At 39.0% G+C, this 22,101-nt stretch overlaps 1 protein-coding gene across 1 annotated transcript; it reads left to right on the top strand.

Moving 5' to 3' along the window:
* Positions 1-2,402: 2,402 nt before the first annotated feature.
* On the top strand, positions 2,403-22,062 carry dzip1 (DAZ interacting zinc finger protein 1). The gene is given in 22 exon segments (XM_088998767.1): positions 2,403-2,428; positions 3,533-3,585; positions 4,095-4,124; positions 4,127-4,230; positions 4,375-4,968; positions 6,923-7,007; positions 7,095-7,210; positions 7,306-7,345; positions 7,433-7,542; positions 7,616-7,732; positions 8,460-8,522; positions 8,606-8,734; positions 10,465-10,513; positions 10,585-10,635; positions 10,810-10,869; positions 13,464-13,627; positions 14,416-14,614; positions 15,575-15,749; positions 16,817-17,196; positions 18,672-18,793; positions 18,867-19,044; positions 20,349-22,062. Coding segments are annotated over 22 exon segments (2,943 nt in total). The 3' UTR covers positions 20,447-22,062.
* Positions 22,063-22,101: the final 39 nt, after the last annotated feature.

The following is a 22,101-nucleotide window of genomic DNA, read 5'->3' as shown; positions in this document are numbered from 1 at the left end:
TCTTTTTGAGTCTGAGTCGAGCGAAAAATCTCACACATGAAACATGGAAGGTAATTGAACACCTAAAAACGCCACTGGCTGTAAGGAAACAATCTGTTGCAAATTAGATAATAAGTAGACAGTATGAACTTAACACAACTATGATGCTAATAAGCAGCCTTTGAGGTTGGGAAACTTATTTGTATACAGTGAGACCTCAACTTACGAACTTAATTGGTTCCCAGACAGAGTGTGTAAGGCGAAAAGTGTGTATCTCAAAAAAGTAATTCCATAGGAAACAATTAAAATGGGAATAATCCGTTCCCGGGTTTCCATAAAATATACTTTACGACTAAATAAGCCTTAAAACTACACACAACATACCTTATTGTATGTCTAATAAATGTGCTATTGTATTGTAATGAAAGAAATACACTGCATTGTATCATAAAGTCACTTTATTTACATTTGTGATGGTCATTTATGGCTTGATGGAATGGCGTTGGAGGTCAAAGGGAATTGCTGTTTGGAAAGAGAGGCGCATTACATGAGGACTGTAATTAAAGAAATAAACTGTGCTGTAAAATAAAGTTTTATTGACCTTTTTGATGGTCATTGATGGCTTATGGAAGGAGAGTCACCTTCCATTAATACTGTTGGTAACTTAACCTCTGGTGCTGTTCGGTCGTGCACTTCCGCCGAAGATCACTCCGCCAGCCGTGGCGGGTGTGTATTATGAAAATAGTGCTTATTATAAGGTTTAATTTTCATAAATTTGACGTTTGTAAGACAAAAAGTTTGTAAGTTGAGGTGTTTGTAAGTTGAGGTCTCACTGTAGTTCTATACGAAGGAATCCAATGAGGAACTCAGTGTTGTCTGGGAGTTGGAATTAACCAGCCCAGTATCAAAGCATTAAGTTTGAATGTGCCTTTTTACAAGCCCGATTCCAAAAGAAGGACCAGCTTAAAGTGGGATGCGGAAAGAATAATAGTCAAGGGAATTACATTCGAAGAGTATCCTCAAACAGTGGTGGGCCATCAGGATCAGCAAGAACGTCTCTACTGGCCTAAAAATATCTAAATCATTTATATTTTGTCCATGAATTCGTATTAAATAATTCCAAATTGTCTTTCAGTTTCCTTACATTGCTCTTTCCCTGTCGTGCTGCTTCCAGATGTGTGTTTTCGTATCTCAGCATTTAACCAATCACATTTCAGCCATCATTTGTTACCAGCATCAGAAAATCGAGGTTGTTATGTTCATGTCTGTTCCTTGTTATTCACCCTCCAGTACCTGTGAAGTAATTTCTATTTGAACCATTGCTACCGCAGATGTCACAGCCCTGCGAGGTGATGATCCTGCTTCTCCCTCCATCCATTATCTATACCTCTTGTACTCATTCAGCGGTTCATGTTAGCGTGAGCCCGTCTGAATGTCCTTGGGTGGGAGGCAGAGTAAACGTTGGACTGGTAATCAGTAAAACAACCATTCACAGTCACAAACACTTGTTCAATCTTCGGATGGATGGATGGATGGATGGATGGATGGATGGATGGATGGATGGATGGATGGATGGATGGATGGATGGATGGATGGATGGATGGATGGATGGGATACGCATGTTAGCTTGGCCAATGTTAATTATCATAGTCTCTCCTTTGGCCTCTTTGTAAAATTAAATCGCCAGCCCAGCTCGAGACCAATGTGCCATTGACCAAGATATTTAAGACATCTATTTAGCCTTATAGAATCTGGGTTATATCATAGTGTGGGAGGATGCATGAAAAACATCCCCATCTTTTACTTGACACATTACATTTCTTGGGCAATATTCATAGCAGACAGTGAAAGGTAACTGTGGGATGGCACTTTGTTCATCACCCTTCCTATCGCCATGCTTTTCCATCGTTGCTTCCCACAAAGCTGAATCACCACTTGTGACCTCCACAACTTCCTTGTTGAAAATAGACAACAAAGACACACAAATGAAACCAGCATCGAGTGGTGGTGGATGAGCTGATATAGACTGACAGGCATTAACAAAATGGCAGCCTTTCTGACTGTTACTGAATTTAGATGAAGGGTTCAGCATAGTTATTTGCATACAAAATGTCTCAACGTCACGATTTTTAGAAAAAATCTCCTCTGCGACATGCAATGTGTTGTGCGCGTGACAAGCTTTTTCCTCTCGATAATGAAAAGGAAATACGTACCTGTAATCTTCGGACTAAAAAAGGCGAGTACTGACCTCTGCTGGTCATATTTGATTCGACGTGAGTCCTTGTGTGTACGGCATCTGTACTTATTTATAATCATGTCAAAAATGACTTGTTTTCAAAACTAAAAATTATTAATTGGCAAGTTAAATATGTTTTATACGTTAAAAGTGCAAACAACGGTGCCCCATGACAATTGTATCGAGAATGGTCACGATTTGCCGAATTCCACAGTAAAGACAAACCAGATACAGTACGTAGATTCACGTAAGAGAAACGTCATAGAAACAAACATTTACATTTGTTCATATTTATGGACGTTTTAGAGTCCTTCATGAACGCGCACTTTTTTAGTACGTGTAAAGAGATGTAGCCAAGGAAAAACTACACGCAGCACGCAGGAAAAAATAAATTAACTAAAATGCCTTGACATTCGTTCTGTTATGGGACGTGCGTGATGCAGTTTAAAGATATAAAGTTGACGACTAGAAAATGGAAGTCATACAAAGAGCAACACGAGCCGTATCAGGGGTTTTAAAAAAACAACAGTGCCTGCATTTTACACGTTGAAGGCACTAAAAAAATTGGGACGTTTTAAAAGTTATCCCCGTAATTATCCGTAGAAAAATCGATGCAAACACGCATTTTTATTAGCATCAATCACAAATGTGAGCAAAAGCAAAGAAAATAAAAAAAAATCCTACGAATTGTATCCGAGACTGAAAACAATTCAATGATAAAAAAATTACTTTGACGGTACCGGAAGTTCATTAATTATTTCATTTTAACTTTTTCAATGGGCAGAAAAAAAAAAATTGTAAAAGAGGCCGATTTTAATTTCTGTCCCCAATCCTAAATACGGATATTTTGGGCTGGTGTTCATGGTTTTAATCGGCAAAAATGTTATTTTAAAGCTAAAACAACGCCAACCCCACCTCTCCAAATCCTGCATCTCTGTTCATGACCCAACAAAACGCACGCGCACACCCAAAGAATCAAGTTGGAAGAAAAAGAGCAAACTATAAGAGTAACTGTAAAAGTATTTGTTAATATAAACGAGGAACAACCGAAGTATCACGACATCGAACTCAATGAATGAGTATTAGACGGTGTAGTTTCCTCAGTCACACTTAGAGCAATGAATGACTCTTAGACGGTGTACTTTCCTCAGTCACACTTCTTACAACAAATCATGATTAAAAAATGCTATTTTACGATAACATTTGCAACATGTTGACCTTTAATTATTGACTCAATTCGCTGTTCTATCTGATTTACTTTGAAGATACCGGATGTTAATCCGTGAGTCACCCCAAAATTCTTTGGGTCATTTCAAGCAGAAAACTTTCCCAAGTCTTTCAAATATTCTTTAACGTCGATTATCACAACTGTAAGTTAAATTTCCTTTTAAGAATAGCTCAGCGGCAAATATTGACGAAATATCTCCACGGTTGCTGGGGTAACAAGCATTTTTACGGTATTTTTTTCCGTGCAAGCTAACAAAACAAATCTCCGTTAGGAAAAACAATCCCGTCGGAATTTTATGTGCGAGAGAGCCCAAACAATACACTTCATGGTACCTTCTAACATTACTGGCGCTCTTCAGACAAGTTCAAGCAAGCACGCTATTGTTCATCTTGGATTCAATCGAGCGCCAAATCCAACATAGAATGTATTGTTTGTGGAATTAGCGGTCCGATTTGAACCAATCCGACGACCATTTTTTATAACTGTCCTCGCGCATTGCAGGTACGCTAGCTGCCGCTGTCGTGAAATGGTAGAATTTACATCTTTGCGAAGCGTTAATTCTCTCCCATAGGACGTCGTCTAACCGCTGTTGGTGCTGGGGAAACATTGTGCTGATTGCCCGCAATGTTTTGATAACATTTCTCTGTCAAGGGAAGCTCGTTTCTGTTTCCACGGCAACGCGCTTCGGCGTTTGTCCTCGTGTCAACGGGAAGGCGGAACCACAGAGAAAACGACGGCACCTCTGTTCGCGATCCCATCCGGTAGAGTCCTTGATGATTCGGAGATGGTAAGGCGTGCTCGGCTGGATCAGGTAGATTAGAATTCCCCTGAAAATGCTACCGTTGAAATGATGGGTTACATTGTGTCGTGTAAAGGGAATTGTTGACATGACTAGCCTGTTCTAAACGGTGTGGTTCATTGTCTGTTTCAGCCATTTCTGGACGGAGTCTACTACCCCTACAGCAGTGACACCCAGGGGAATCATTCATCAGCAGGGATTCCATCCCTGTTGAACTCCCCACTCAGCCAGCACTCTGTAAAAATCCACTCTGCACCAGGCATGGCTCCTTCCAGTGCGCCACCCACCATTCTGCCTTTCAGGTTCCGCCAGCGTAGGGAGAGCGTAGACTGGCGCCGAATCCACGCTGTGGATATTGATCTGGTGATTAACCAACTAGATGTGGATGTTCTCCAGGAGCACATAAGCACCGTAACCTTCTGCAGCTTGGATGGGGAGCGGTGTCAACGCTGTCAAAGCCCCGTGGATCGAGCGCTCATTAAGATCCTCCAGTTGGCCCAGCTCACAGTCGAATGGCTCCTGCACTGTCAGGAATGTCTAACGCTCAATCTGCAAGCAGCGGAGGAGAGGCTGGCGAGCACCAACATGCAGCAGGAGCACCTACTGACTCAATTGAAAAAGCAAGAGGAGAGCATGACGGGAATGACGGCCGAGCTCAAGAATAGGAGGAAGATCATACGCAAGCAGCAAACCCTATTTGCCCCACAAATCACCAACAGTCAAAAGGTACTCCTGACATACTAGATTCTCTATTAATCAGAATCATCTTTCAGAATCAGAATCAGCAAGCCTAATTTTAACAGTTTATGGTATATTTAAAGCAACAACTACCTTTATCATTCCCTCCTAACAAAATTCCAACCAAAAATGAGAACATTGCTTATACAATACCATTTTTGTGATTGTATTTGAAATGGAGATTATCCATTGGCAATGTTGTTTAAGAATGGTTAACACCCGCTTTGTTTTTGGACAGAAAATGGGATCTTTTCAGTTGGCAAACAGATGGTGGGTTGAGTTGAGTGTTTAATCCACTTACAAAAGGGGTGCCGAGTGATATTGAACGTGGCCAATTGATTTGAGTCATTCACCAACAATTACTGTAGTTTCTTTCACCTGACCATTCAATGAATTTGTTATTGAATCAAACACCAAGTACATAATTGAATATATAATGTATAGCATAACGAGAAATTTTCCAACAGGATATTTTTTATAACAATTTTGTGATGTGATCCCATTTCTTAAGTATCTTGTCTGACCCTGACCTGGCCAAGCTGTTGCCCAGGTGACAGATATTGTGTGTCAAGACAGTCTGTGGTTGCTAGGTGTGCACAAGCAGCTCACCCACCGTCGCTGCTGAATAATTAATAGAGCAATGTTTCCCAACCTTTATTGACACACGGCACCCATTATCTATAAAGAAAAAAATCATCATCAAACATAATGGTCACAAAATACAAATACAAATGACTTACCGATTGACTTACTTGTGAAATCTGCATTTGTTTAATTTAATGAAAGCTGATTATCACAGGAAGCCATCATTGATTCTTTTTATGAATCACAACAGTTGGATATAAATGTCTCTTCTGCCATGTAACACAGTATAACTCAGTCACTGCCAGACGATGTGCAAAAATGTGTCCACTCCAGTGCCAGGGTTTCTGTCATGTTCACTCAAATTGCAGGACCCACAGAATATTGAGTTTGAGGACTACATGAACATTCACTGCAGCGTTAGACTCTCTTTTTTCATCAGAAAAAAATGAGTTAATTCCTAAATTATAAAGGTCTGTAGTTATCTGAGCTTGAAATATGGACGGCTTTACCAAATACAATACAATACAATACATACATATTTATTTATTTATACAGACACTCCCCAACTTCCGATCGAGATACGTTCCGAACGGTCATTCGTAAGGTGAATTTGTTCGTAAGTTGCTTCAGTGCTACATTTTGTATGGAATGAATGTTTAAGGCTATGAGTATGTTTAAGGTATATATAAGTATGTTTAAGGCTTGTATAAGTAAAATGTATTGGTTGTTACTGAAATATAAACATTTAATAAAATAAATGCTCTATCAAGATGTACATGTGCAACTGGAAGGAATACTACATATGTCACTACAAAAATGTTCCTATGTACCGTTGTTTGTAACTCGAATGTTTGTAAGTAGGGGAGCGTCTGTATAGTGCTTTAACAACAGGTGAAGCAGGAACAAAGCGCTAACATGGACAAAAGGCAAAAGCTTCCGCCTCATGGAAGGAAAAAAAAATCCCCGGAGGTCTGACTCGCGCTTTATGTGAAAAAAAAAATACTCAATCAATTTTCCTGTCACTGTGTCGCTAGTATAAATCGTGGAGCAAAGATAAATTGGTCATATGCAATAATTTGTAGAGAAATTCAGAGATATTGGGTAATAGTATTACGGCAGACTTCAATATACAGTAAAGTCTCGTTATATCGATATCGGATATATCGATAGTCCCGGTTATATCGATACTATTTCTATGCACGCACGGAGAAAATTACATGCAAACAGGGTCGGATATATCGATAGTCCCGGTTATATCGATATTTTTTCGGACTCCCTTGAATATCGATATAACGAGACTTTACTGTATTAAAGTTCTATTTTTTCCTCTTTTCACACATCTGCTTTTGTGTTTTAGTGCACATTTTGCAATAAGAAGTTCCTCACCACTTCATTTCTTCAGAGTCACATGCAGCGACGCCACCCTGATGAGAATGACATACGTAAGTCACATCGAAATTAAATCCTATGAATATCTTGGTGCATGTGAAGACTTATGTATGCTGTCATTCCTGTTTTTTTTTTGCCAGAGTTACTATCCAATAGTGAGGAGAAATCTCAAATCAAAGCCCTGAAATTGGAGATGAGTAGTCTGAAGGAGCAGATTGTTCAACAGCAACAAACGTTGGAATCCAAAACAGCTGAGGTAAGAGGGCCTAAAATATTCCAGCGTGATATCTACCCAAAAAAATAATTTCAGGACTACGAGGCAAACTTCCTGCAATTGTTGTTATTCCACAGAATCAAAAGTTACAGAGACACATAGAAGAAAACGAGCTACGTGAGTCAGATAACAATATAGCAATTTAGGATATTGAAGATTGTATTTCGTGAGAAATATGTGTGTGTGTTTGTATGACTTTTTCAGAGATGCGAGAAAGCGAGAAGAAATCTCAGATTGAAAGCCTCAAATTGGAGATAAAAAATTTGAAGGATCTTATTCAACACCAACACATTAAAGAAGCAAAATCATCTGAGGCAAGAAGCAACATTTTGTGAAGTTTCTTCTCCCTGTTCAGCAACTGTTTCATGTCACTCTCTGCAATTGCAGGACGAAAAGCAGCAGTTCAAGGACAAAGAACTGCTCAAAGAAATTGACCATTTTAAAGCAGTAGAGATGGTGCAGATACAAGCTATTCAAAAACTGGAGCATCAACAGAAGCAGCAGGTAGAAAAAAAACATTTTATATCCAGCCTGAGAATAATGTTGATTTTTCCTGCAAACTAATATTTAACTCATTCACTGCCAGATGATGTGCAAAAATGTGCCAGGGTTTTTGTCATTGTCACTAAAATTCCAGGACCCACAGAATATTGAGTTTTACGACTACATAAACATTCAATGCAGCATAAGAAACCTTAGACTCTCTTCTTTCATCAGAAAAAAAAGTTAATTCCTAAATTATATGGGTCTGGCGTTATATGAGCTTGAAATGAGTGCGACTGTCAAAAATACAATGCAATACACACATTGGTTTATATAGCGCAGTTAACAACAGCTGTAGCTAGAGCAAAGCGCTAACATGGAAAAAAAGGGAAATGCTGCCCCCTTGTGGACGGGAAAAAAACATTGCCAAAGGTCTGGCCAGTGCTTTATCGCCACCCAAGCAAGAAAAAACAAAATCCAAACGAATTCGAAAATGGCGCTCTATGTCACATTTTCAATGGCAGTGAATGAGTTTTAGTTACCTACCAAAAAAAAATGTTTCATCAACTAATTTCATCAATTAATCTCATAAAAAACATTGCCGGCGCTATGGCCAGCGCTTTATCAACACCCAAGCAAGGAAAAGCAAAACCCAAGCTAATTTGGGAATGGCGCTCTACGTCTATTTTCAATTCCCAGATGAATTTGTGAATGGCAGTGAATGAGTTAAAAAAAAATTCTCTTTCAGGACAAAAAATGGGAGTCCAGGCTGGGGAAAATCCAGACTCTTCATGAATCAGAAAAAACCGATGTACGGTATATCTTTTATTTTTATTTTTATTTTTTTCTCCACCAAATTTTAAACCAGTTGTGAGACAAGATTCTACTTTTCAGTTGCAGAAAGAATTGAGCAGATTGCAGTCGACCATGTTGGAGCACCAAGACCACAGCAAGAGGCAGCTGCAGGAGATGCAAAGGAAACTAGAAGAGAAGGAGCAAACCATCCAGGATCAGAGGGAGCAGGTTTGTGCCGTTTCATATTAATCAATGTCCACTTTGAGTGCTATAAGGCGGAAGCTGAGTGGAAACACACAGCTTGTTCAGGATATCCTGTATTTGCTGTATGAGTTGAGTGATATGATGATGATACTGTACACTGCAGAGCGAACTTAATCGACGGGAAGCCGATATTTTCCTGTTATAGTTGTATTAAAAAAAAAATATGCATACACACTACAGCGACCACAACATTATATGCACACAAAAGGGATCCAATTCAAGTTATGCCTTCACAATTATTTTTTTGCTAATGCTTAATTTTGGTGCATAATGTCAGAAAGGATTTTATTTTGCCACTTTTATTCATCCAACTTAGCTAAAATGTTCATACCTAACTCTTGCCATCTTTTGATTTAAAGGGTACTTTTATTTTGTCAATAAGAATTACACTATTCTGAAATAGGTGACTTTCTTTTAAATAAAAAAAAAAACACCATCTTTCTTAACACCGGCCTATCTCCTGTTGTAATTTTTTAGTTGATTAAAACAACCAGCCCCGAATTCGTGAAAGGGATTCATGGTTTTTGTGTGACGCTGACCGTCCACCAATTCGAATACAAAGCAGAAAGCGTCTCATTGTACCGGTGGTAATTGTACATATTCAAATGAGGTACAGGTACGTGGCGAAGAAATTGCTCACCTTTAGCCAAATAAGCCTCATGATCAACAACAATTACATTCAATTGTTTTAAAAATGAAACTGAAAGGGGCATATCAAAATGACTGATTGTGGATGCAGGTTTAAACAGTGTTGAGGATGTGATGTGAGTTCAATGAAATATTTTGTTTCCGTCATGATGTTCTTGATCGAAGCATACAGTATTTTCCGGTGTATAAGGCGCACCTAAAAGCCTTCATTTTCTTCAAAAGATTACCCTGCGTCTTATGCGCAGGTGGACTTTATATGTGAAGTAATATTGAGCCACAACAGGTCTCGCAACTACTGTCAGCATCCACCTACTCCATTTTCCACCGTAGAAGTCGTAGTGTGCAACCCTAGACACTACTGTAGCGCCTTATAATCTGATGTGGCTTGTATTTGGAAATTTTTTTTATAATTATATATTATACTATGAAAGCTTTTTCATTCATTGAAGGTGTACTTTAGACTCTGGTGCGCCTTATATATGGAACAAGTTTGAAAATACACCATTCAATGAGGTTGCGCCTTATACTTTGTTGCACATTATACACGGGAAAACACAGTATATTTGTACTTTCCCCAGTCAGTCAGGGCTGAAAGCGTGCACAAAGTGCACTAATCTGTCAAAGTTTGTGAGCGTGCTTCCGTATGTCAATCGCAAAATATCCATTGTGAATAGGATGTTGTGAAGGAGTAAACTGCGGAGGGAAATGAGGAGCAAGTTAAGGTGCTTTTAGAGTCCAAGGATTTTTTTTAGAATCATACATGTTTTTTCCCCACAATTCTAATGTTCAAAATATGTGCACTATACATTTCGAGCCAAAAAATAACCGCCAACTTGTATAAAAAAAAGAAAATACCGGTAAAGACATTAAAAATGTTATTCTCTTGTACTTTTGGATTTGCACATGTATATAATAATGTTGCTTGTGAGTGGTAAGTAATAGATTTGACCAGATTGAAAATGACAAATCATGTGTTCATACCTTGTGCATCATCATGTTTTTATTCTGTTCTAATTCTTATCACTTTATTCTGTTATTCTATTCAGATACTGAATACGTCCTCAAATCCACCCGCAAAAGTACTAAAAGTACCAGGTAAAGATTCTCCCTTGGATTATTTTCTCCTCGTGAAACCCCCATAGTGATCCCCATTGTCTGTTTTCCAGTGTTAGTAAATGTACCAGCTCCAGAGCCCAAACCAAAGAAAGTTGTACTTGGTGAGTCCTCAACTTGAACTGTGACGTAAACATGAACCCCCAGAGTGTCTGAGCATGGGCTTTGTCGCATGCTGGATTATTGAGCAAATCCACCCACTTTGCACCTGCCCCTCTTCTTTTATAATCCCTATTTTATGTCCCTTGCAATGCCCTATGAACCTGCTGCTCTATTAGAGGAGCTCATCTCCCTTGCTCAGCTGGATCCAATTCAAGAGCTCTCAGAAGAGGAGGAAGGTAAATTAGTACATGAAACTGTTGCAGAGTCGTCCGACTGCATGATGTTTGCATGGATCATCTTCAGCATCAGTCTATTGAGCAGCCATTTTCTCAACTTTGTTGTGACGGAGACCATCATTTGGCACCTCCACTGCCAGGATTTTTGTCATTGTCACTTGAATTCTAGGACCCACACAATATTGAGTTTTAGGAATACATAAACAATCAATGCAGCATAAAATCTTTGGACCATCTTCATCATCAGAAAAAAACAGTTAATTCCTAAATTATATGGGTCTGGAGTTATATGAGTTTGAAATAAGGGCAGCTGTCCAAGATACAATGCAGTACATACATATTGGTCTATATAGCCCTTTAACAATAGCTGAAGTGGGAACAAAGCGCTAACACGGAAAAGGGGAAATGCTGCCTCTCGTGGAAAAGAAAAAAAAATGCGAGAGGGCATGGCCAGTGCTTAATCAGCACCCAAACAAGAAAAAACACAACCGGAACAAATTTCGGAATGGTGCTCTACGTCATATTGTTAATTCCTGAATTCGGAAATGGCAGTGAATAAGTTAAGACACCAAGGTTTAACAAAAACAAATAGTCAAAGCTGCTTTGGATTTTGTCGGGGAAATCGCTGAAAACCAATTTGTTACGCACTAATTGTCACGTTTATTTTCAAATATTGTTGATCACATCATCGTTCTTATCGGTCGACAACAAGCAAATGGAGCTCATGGGTAATTATGGTGTATGTTTGACAATATGCCAATTCCTGATGCGGTTTTGTTCTTTCGGTCAGTTCCAATCTTGTAGTGCGCAAAAGAAGCTGGCAGACGAATCCAAAAACAATTACATTGTCACCCACAGACTTAAATTGAAATTGACGAACAATGCCGTTTTCTCAGAAGAAAGAAGAAGAAACAAAGCTTCCAGGGGCCTTTTTACGTTTCCACTCACTAAGTCAATTCATATATACAAGTCTATACTGTAAACCAAAGTCAAGGCCCGCGGGCCAAATCCGGCCCACCACATCATTTTTTTCGGCCCGCGAAAGCAAATCAAACTTGTTAAATTCCATGATGATTGCTAAAATCTGAGCCAAAATTTCATATTTTTGGATGTCAACCACAATAAAAGTCATTACTCTTGACTTCAGATTTGAAAACGAGTTAGTCATTAATTTTCTGTGTGCTCTATATGTAATATTTGAAGGGATTTAAACATTCTAATGGGTTCCCCAAATTCATAACGGCCCTCGAGAGTAAACCATAACTTCAATGTGGCCCGCGGCAAAAAATGACTTTGACACCCCTGCTGTAAACTCACCTCGATCACCTCTAGCTTTATTAAATTCATATAAGCAGCAAGGAACAAGGGTGTTGTACAATGTCATGATTTATCCATGTATATCCGTGCATTTCCATTGGTTGGCAGTTTTGTACAGTGCTTTTGACACGCTTGATCACCTTTGTGATTTATAAAGTCCGTGGTTGTTGTTGCTCTATGGTATTTTATTCATCACTGGTCACTGCTCCTTGTTTAACGTTGCATTCCGTGCTATGTCCAATGCAGTGGCGGGCCGTGCATGTCACTCCTAGGCCTTCAGTAGTGCTACGTCTGAATCAATCAGCTGCTAGTGTGCCGTGATATTACTACACGTCCACTAGAGGTTGCCGTTGGCCAGGAAATAACTTGTGATTTGAAGAAATTTAAGAAATACTGTCATTATTAAAGTGTTCGAATTTTTACTATGAATGTGTTGATTCATGATAATCTCATAAAATTGCAACATTATTTGCTATCTTTGATAGCTTCGGAGATGTCCAACCTTAATTTTGTCCATCTTGAAAATGGCTTTAACAGTATAAATCAATTTCTTCTCTTCCAGCCATTGTGAGTTGACAAAACCGCTATTAAATCAACTCAACAATATATTTGCTTATGCAGCATGCTACAGATACAGTGGGCTATCTCTGGCCAGTACGCTCTACACTAGTGGCTAGCGATACTATGATTGGCTAGTGACTAGCCATTCAAGTGACTATTCAGTCATAGTTTGCGGAAACTGATGTTTCTAGTGCATGCAAGAAGGCCTTGGGTTGTCAACTTGAAACCTGATTAGTTCAAGCAACAGTTGGATTGACACTTATTTTATGCTCCAAGGCCTGCAGAACTGATTGTGAAGGTGTCCAGGTAGATTTCTGACCTTGGTGACAAATAATGGCTGAAATGTGATTGGTTAAATGATTAAATACGAAAGCACACATCTGGAAGAATCAACAGGGAAAATATTTATTATTATTATTATTATTATTCTGTATTTTTAGGCCAGCAGAGATGGTGTTGCAGGCCCTGACGGCCCTCCACTGCAATTATTTTACCGTATATTCGTTCAAAACAAACAACATGGAGAACTCGTTAAAAAACAGAAAGTACTTCTTATATCTGCGTACATACCTGTGAACTAATGAACACTTCGTACTTAAATTGCCATGTGAGCTAATAGAAAAGACAAGATCCAACGGTTAACTTGGTAACCTACATGCAAGTGTGTGATACGACTTTTGAAACTGTGAATAAATGTGATTTTCAATCTTTTACAGACTTGTCTACCATACCCGAGAAGAGGCCAGTGGAGAAAAAGCTAGAACCTCGTCCAGAGAAGAAAGTCCGGGTGTCCATCAAAAGGAACCCCAACAAGACTGAAATCAAGCAACATCTTGAACAGCTTGTCATGACAAAACTGGAGAGGCTGGGAGTGAAGCCAGTAAGCAACTGCCCAATTTATTTGTAGTATCCCTGAATGATTGATGTTCGGACTCTAACTGATTGTTCAAAAAAGTCACATTTTACATCGCGTCAGAGCTACAAACAAAAATCAATATATTAACTCATTCACTACCATTCCTAAATGTATTCGGGAATTGGAAATATGTCATACAGTATAGCGTCATTTCCGAAATTGTTTGGGTTTTGGTTTTTCTTGCTGGGGTTCGGATAAAGCGCTGGCCGTGGCCTCTGGCAAAGTTTTTTTTTTTTCTCTTCCGCAAGGGGGCAGCATTTCCCTGTTGTCCATGTTAGCGCTTTGTTCCAGCTCCAGCTGTTGTTAAAGCGCTATATAAACCAATTTGTATGTATTGCATTGGATTTTGGACGGCTGCCCTCATTTCAAGCTCATATAACTCAAGACCCATATAATTATAGAATTAACACATTTTTCTGATGAAAGAAGAGTCTAAGGTTTCTTACGCTGCATTGAATATTAATGTAGTCCGAAAACTCAATATTCTGTGGGTCCTAGAATTGGAGTGACAATGAGAAAAACCCTAGCACCGGAGTGGACACACTTGCACGTCTGAGAGTGAATGAGTTGAGATTCTATGACTTCCATGAAAAAAAGAATAAGCTCTGACAGAGAGAAAACGACAAATAATAGGGTAAAAATGTTTAATCAGCTTGCCTGTGCAACACTATAATTATATAAGCATGATGTGCCAAATACAGCGAATGTGTTACTTTGCCTCCTTTCATATTCTCTGTACCATTTTCCTCCAGGATCAGAGAAAACTGAAGACCAAAGATCTCCGGTCCATTTTTGCTAATATACACACAAAGCAGCAAAGCCTTTCAAAGAAGTTTCCGGACTATTGGCACCATCGTGCGGACATAACGAACACCTTGGAGCGGAAGTTGGGCTTGAAGAAGAAAGAAAGCAATCTCCAGTCTCCAGACAAATCCAGACACTCTGTTCAGGGTAAGATCAGCTCATCAAGCAACCCTCAAAGTCAATGACTCAGCTCTCTATTAAGTAATCACAGTCACACTATTAGTCAGTCTGTGAAAGATTGTTTCTGCCAAAGAAAAACAAATTAAAGCTTTAAAGGACAACCAACGTCACTTTTTTGTTTCTTAACTGACATCAGAAAAAGGTTTTATAGCATCTAAAATACCCAAAACACGCAGTATGATATTTTTATTCAAATGCAAAACACCAATAAAAATGACTTAAAGTGTCCAAAATCTGCGAAAAATTGAGCTGCGAATTGGGCATTTTCGAAAGTCCCGCCCCCAGTTTGTGACATCACACCAAGACATCTTGCATTGCTTGAGAATCAAAACAATTGCTTCAGATTCGGTGAATATGCTTTCTTGTTACACCTCCAGTTATGAATATGATTCAAATAGTTCTGAAGAGGAAAGCATACATGTTTGCAATCGATCAAAGAATTTATTCCATGCCATTTTGAGACAACATTGGGGAGAAATGATCACCAGAAAAGAGGCACAAAATGGCGACCTCCTGTGGCCACCTCCGTTTCCACAGGCTGATAAATTCCTTATATGGAGCTTGGACAACCTCTTCTGGTGGCTTTTGGGTGCAACACAAGGTTTTCAGACCAAACAATACAGCAAAATACATTGACGTGATGGCTACAATGTGTCTTTTTTTCGGTCAGGGGGCGTTCCTTCAGTGACGTCACGTACGGACTTGTCACCAACTCAAAAACAAGACTTCCTGAATATTCAGCGCAAGTCTTAAAACGTAAAATAAGCTTTATGCGGTGGAATCTTTTTAAAATACGCTCAGTAGAAGTCATTTTACAAATTATGGACACAACTTGTCCGGAGACGTCGGTTGTCCTTTAAGTTAGTGTCAGCACCTAAGCTGCTTTTAGGGCGGACAGACGTCATCTGTTTTCCTCTCCTGTGTTAGCGTTCCAGATGCGTCCTCGATCCAGCAGTCTCCCCTCCAGAGCATCACGAGGCAATTCTGAAGCTGTTTCCCGACAAGCCAAGACCCCCCAACCTGCACCAAGAGTCAGGATCTCTATCCAACCAAAGACGTCGACACCCAGCCGCAAAGTTGTTCAGAAAGAACACTCTCCCAAGTAAATTAACTTAGTTCATAGAGCACAATGGAAAAATATAATTGATCATCGTTTTGTCATAATTTAGCAACCTTCATTACAATGCGTCTGCTTGCTTGTTTGTGAACTCATTCACTGCCAGACGTGCAAAAATGTGTCCACTCCAGTGCTAGGGTTTTTGTCATTTTCAAGCAAATTCCAGGACCCACAGAATATTGAGTTTTACGACTACATAAACATTCAATGCAGCGTAAGAAACTTTAGACTTTTTCATCAGAAAAAAAAGTTATTTCCTAAATTGTATGCGTCTGGAGTTATATGAACTTGTAATGAAGGTGGCTGTTTAATACAATTCAATACATACACATTGGTTTGTATAACGCTTTAACAATAGCTAAATCTGAAACAAAACGCTAACATGGAAAAAAAGGGAAATTTTGCCCCTTATGAAAGGGAAAAAAAAAAAAAACATTGCCAGAGGTCTGGCCAGTGCTTTATCGACACCCCACAAGAAAAAACAAAACTCGAGCAAATTTGGCAATGGCGCTCTATATCATATTTTAAATTCTCGAATACATTCAGGAATGGCAGTGAATGAGTTAAAGGTTATACCGTTATACTGTAGAGCCAAAATTACGTTAACTCATTCACTGCCAGACAATGTGCAAAAATGTGTCCACTCCAGTGCCAGGGTTATTGTCATTTTCACCAAATTGCAGAACTCACAGAATATAGAATTTTAGGACTACATAGACATTTAATGCAGCGTAAGAAACCTTAGACTCTCTTTCATCAGAAAAAAATGAGTTAATGCCCAAGTTATATGGGTCTTGAGTTATCTGAGCTTGAAATGGAGGTGGCTGTTCAAAAGGCAAATGCTGCCCTCTCGTGGGAGGGAAAAACATTGCCACAGGGCTGACCAGCGCTTTATTGGCACGCCCCCACAAGAAAAACCAAAACCCAAACAAATTCGGGAATGGCGCTCCACATCACATTTTTAATTCCTGAATACATTTGGGAATGTCAGTGAGTTAAAACTAATGTTGACGTCAGTCTTAAATTTAAAAGAGACTTTGTTTCTGCCTTAGGACGCCAGTTTTCAGTTCTTTCGTGGATTCGGAAGACGAGGATACAGACATGGAAGAAACGGAGTCTCCTCAGCACCAATGGGGGAAAACGTCACAAGTCAGAATAAATAAGGAGGAAGCAGTTCCAATCGGCATAAGAAAATTCAATTTGGCCCAAATGAGAACAACTCCGCCTGTGCTCTCATCCTCCTCCATAAGCCATCTCGCTGGTGACATGGCCAAGACAGCGGTCAAGAAATTAGAAAATGCCAACGATGGCGAAGACGATTATGATGACGATGACTTGTCAGACGTCAGTGAGTTGGAGGAGATTGACTCCAGGCAGCTCCAGAGTTTCAAAGACCAGAATGGCAATGTAGAAAAGAAAAACCATGCGAAAGGTAAGATGCTCTAATCTTTTTCTCAAACTATCACTGATTGACTGACAGACTTTAAGTCAGAACTGACAAATTAAGGAATGCCCACATGTTGGCAAACATAACAAAATGTGATGTTTTGATAGTGATGACAAAATGAGGCATTATGAAGCAATAAGGCTTTCCATCCGAATGGTTTGTTTTTTGGCATCGTGAGGCTTCATTTGTTCCACTGCGCCATCATGTGGAAAATAAATGTCATGACAGAGAGAGTGATGAAAATGCTACCATCAGAATCAAAATCAGAATCATCTTTATTACCAAGTATGTAGAACACACAAGGAATTTGGCTCCGGTAGAACACGTTGCACTAGTATCATCATAGAGGCACTTTGCAGTTATATTTTGGGTTACTGTTTAGAGAGTTAATGGCTTGGAGGAAGAAGCTGTTTAAATGGATTTGATGCGCATGGATCGGTAGCACCTGCCTGAGGGGAGCCGCGGGAAAAGGTGGTGGGCAGGGTGCGGAGGGTCCAGTAGGATTTTCTGCGCCCTTGGATTTGATGGGGTCAAAATGTGTGGAAGATGATTAGGGCCAACGAAGAAAATCAAATAAAGACGGCAGGATTCTCACTTTTATCTCAGAATTTAGACTTTAAAATTAGAATCCTCACTTTTAAGTCAGAATTTGTAGATAAAAATCAGGATTCTGAGAATAAAGTCAGATTTATGAGATAAAACCGAGAATTATGCCAATTTTATTTTTTGTCTTTTCTAGCCCTAATCCTCTTGTGTAAAAATGGCAGGGAGTTGTGATGTGAATGATTGTCCGCGTGTTACTTGAAAGAATAATTGCTTTACTTTCAGCATTGACACACAAACAAGGAACAAGACGCTCCTTTCATTCATTCTTGTTGAAGGAAATGTGTTCTGTTGGTACGCAAGTTCTTTAGAACAAAGTTTAGCAAGTAGAATATATTAAAATGAGAGAGATAAACGGTGTTGTCACAGTATTTTGCTTTATATATTGGCAAAGTCAAACGTCAAAGTCATCTTTATCGTCAAATATGCTAATATGCATGACAAATTTCCCCACTGTGGGACGAATTTTTCTGATTCTGATTTTGATATACAGCACAGCAAGGCACTCTTAATGACTTAACATACATTATAAACATGAAAACGCCACTATTATTATTATTATTATTATTATTATTATTATTATATATTGGGACTGGTTATTGTAATTTGTACCATTTTAAGAGAGATCTGCTCAAAATGATCCCAGACAGGGGATGTTCTCTTGTTTTTTGTCATCTGTGCTGTATGTCATACATATTAGCATATTTGACAATAAAGCTGACTTTGACTTTGACTTTGACTTTGACATCACCATGTTTTGGGGCTACTCAATGAATAATAAGCAAAATATGTGGTTCGTCCAGAAATAGTTACTGTAACGTTGATGTCATTTGTGGTTATTGCTTTTCTTCTTTTAGAAAACCAAGTCAGTCAACTGGCCCGAAAAATTGAGAGTCAGATTGCAAATAAAGCGACAAGGAAACCGGTCGGTGGTGTGAGCATCTTGCCAAAGATCGATGATGAACTTCAGGAATTCTTGGTGAGACTCATGGTTGAAGAAAAATATTGGCTAATTTGCGATTTCAAGTGTTAATGTTGAAATATGTGGACAGTCCTCAGATCTGGAGGAGAGTAGCGAAGATGACAATTCCTCCTTTGAGGAAGGACGAGGAAAGTTGAAACCACCTCATAATTCTGGAACAACAATGAAGAGCCAGGACTCAGTTAGCACCAGCGTGTGGAACTCCTCCACAGGCAAGGACACTTCCATGGGAAAACCTCCCAGAACCGGTCAGTTCCCACCCTTACAAATAAACACCTTTGCATACAAGCAGCAGTGACGTTGTGGTTGAAAATGAAATGAAAATCAGACATTGTTTTTGTTTGATTGTTTAAAAAAAAATAACGTGTAAAACTTGCCTGGACAAAAATTGTCCATGTTAACTCATTCACTGCCAGACGTGCAAAAATGTGTCCACTCCAGTGCCAGGGTTTTTGTCATTGTCACTCAAATTGCAGAACTCACAGAATATACAATTTTCGGACTACGCGAACATTCAATGCAGTGTAAGAAACTTTTTCTTTCATCAGGACAAAAGAGTTAATTCCTAAATCATATGGGTCTGGAGTTATATGAGCTTGAAATGAGGGCGGCTGTCCAATATACAATGCAATACATACATATTGGTTTATATAGTGCTTTAAAGGACATATTTAAAACCCGCCTGCCTCAAAACTCACTTGTACTCTTTGGCATTTGACTCAGCATGACTCAGATTTGGTCTGTTGCTTTCTACTATCTTTGTGACTGCTTTATTTCGTGTGTATGACAGTTGTCCATGCTAAGCGCTTTGTTACAGCTTCAGCTCTTGATAAAGCGCGATATAAATCAATATGTATTGTATTGTATTGTATTGTATTGTACAGTGAGACCTCAACTTACGAACTTAATTGGTTCCCAGACAGAGTGTGTAAGGCGAAAAGTGTGTATCTCAAAAAGAAAATCCCACAGAAAACCATTAAAATGGGAATAATCCGTTCCCGGGTTTCCATAAACTATACTTTTCAACAAAATAAGCCTGAAAACTACACACAACTTACCTTATTCTATGTATAATAAATATGCTATTGTATTGTAATGAAAGAAATACACTGCATTGTATCATAAAGTCACTTTATTTACATTTGTGATGGTCATTTATGGCTTGATGGAATGGCGTTGGAGGTCGAAGGTCAAAGGGAATTTCTGTTTGGAAAGAGAGGCGCATTACATGAGGACTGTAATTAAAGAAATAAACTGTGCTGTAAAATAAAGTTTTATTTACCTTTTTGATGGTCGTTGATGGCTTATGGAAGGAGAGTCACCTTCCATAAGGACTGTTGGTAACTTAACCTCTGGTGCTGAGATCACTCCGCCAGCCGTGGTGGGTGTGTATTATGAAAATAGTGCTTATTATAAGGTTTAATTTTCATAAATTTGACATTTTTAAGACGAAAAGTTTGTAAGTTAAGGTGTTTGTAAGTTGAGGTCTCACTGTATTGTATTTATTCGGTCACCCAAACTAACGAGAAAAACATTGTCCCATGCATGTTAGGTCTGACTGAAACCGGAACCGGAAGCACCTTGAAGAGCAGTCTGTGTTACCTCAGCGACATCTGTGACTCGGAGGATTTTAACAATTATTACAAATGACGCTCCTGCTCATCAGATGGTGGGAAAATCTCTGGCAGACTGCAGACCCAGTCGCAAACAAGAAACCACACCGACGCCAGCAGGCAAAGAAAACCTAAAACCTCAACTCCATAAAGGGAATTGAACTCAGCCAAACTGTACATGTACTGTAGCATATTTTTAATATCACCTTATTCCACGTGAACGCTTTTGTATATATTTTTCAATGTTTGTTTTTAGATTTTCATGTATCCGGTACACATTCAGTGCTGAGCAAAATGATTCAACCACCTAGCAAAACCATATCAGGGGTAAAGCAATAATTTAGAAATCTTTCAAAGGGATGTTTACAGTGAAACCCATTATTTAAAGGACAACCGACGTCACTTTTTTGTTTCTTAACTGACATCAGAAAAAGGTTTTATAGCATCTAAAATACCCAAAACACGCAGGATGATATTTTTATTCAAATGCAAAACACCGATAAAAATGACAAAGTGTCCAAAATCTGGGGAAAAAAATGAGCTGCGAATTGGGCATTTTCAGAAAGTTCCGCCCCCAGTTCGTGACGTCACGCCAAGACGTCTTGCATTGCTGGAGAATCAAAACACCGGCTTCAGATTCGGAGAATATGCTTTCTTGTTACACATCCAGTTATGAATATGATTCAAATAGTTCTGAAGAGTAAAGCATACATGCGCTAACATGGAAAAGAAAGGAAATGCTGCTCCTTTGTGGAAGAAAAAAAAAACATTGCCAGAGGTCTGGCCAGCACAATTCGGAAATCGCACTCTACGTTATATTTTCAACTCCCGAATAAATTCGTGAATGGCAGTGAATGAGTTAATAATTCATAGTACAGTGATCCCTCGCTACTTCACGGTTCACTTATCAAAGTGCATCACAGATTTTTTTTTCAGGGAAAAAAAATGCCTAATGACTGAGGTTTTGTACATGGCTGTAGCTTGATTGGTTCCCAGTGCGACGTCACCCAATGACAGCACGATATGTCATGGTTTACAGCCATGTAGATTGGCTGTGCATCTTCTCGCCCCCCACCCCGCAACCCCTTTCTCTGTTATTATTATTATATAATAATAATGAATGTCATTTATAAGTGCCTCTCAAGGACACACTCTACTTCGTGGATTTTCGTCTAGAGCTGGTAGTCCTGGTCCCCATTAAAAGTGAAAAACGAGGGATTACTGTAATGATTTTGTAGGTATTATGAATCATCTGAGTTGCAAAGTTTCTGCATACCAATAAATGATAACAAACCGATATTTATACCCTAAATGGTGTTGTCACACAGTTGTTGAGTACTTGGTTTGACATCGCTTGTTTACAATTATTTAAAGAAGCCTATGTGTTTTTTATAAAGTGTTTTTTTTACAATATGTATCATTCAACTGAGGAGTGTATGTCTTTTAAGAAACCATAAAACTGTCACAAGGACTTTGACTGTTTTTTCGTGTTTCTTCAACCCTGCATGTTTTCGTCGCAAAAAGACAAAACGTGTTTGAACGTCTACGTTCCTTTTGTCATCAGTTTTCCCCCCACAAAGATACTAATGGAATCGACGACGATCCCTTCCTTCAAAACGCAAGGAAAATTTGTCTTGGCCCTTCTAAACCACTAAGTGGCGATAAAAATACGTCACGTGAAATTTCAACGTG

Source organism: Hippocampus bargibanti, linkage group LG01 (assembly GCF_051943395.1).
Source record: "Hippocampus bargibanti isolate YZ-2025 linkage group LG01, ASM5194339v1, whole genome shotgun sequence".
In the NCBI taxonomy this organism is placed as follows: domain Eukaryota; kingdom Metazoa; phylum Chordata; class Actinopteri; order Syngnathiformes; family Syngnathidae; genus Hippocampus; species Hippocampus bargibanti.
Note: the sequence above shows the minus strand (reverse complement) of the source record. Positions and strands in the feature narration are given on the sequence as shown.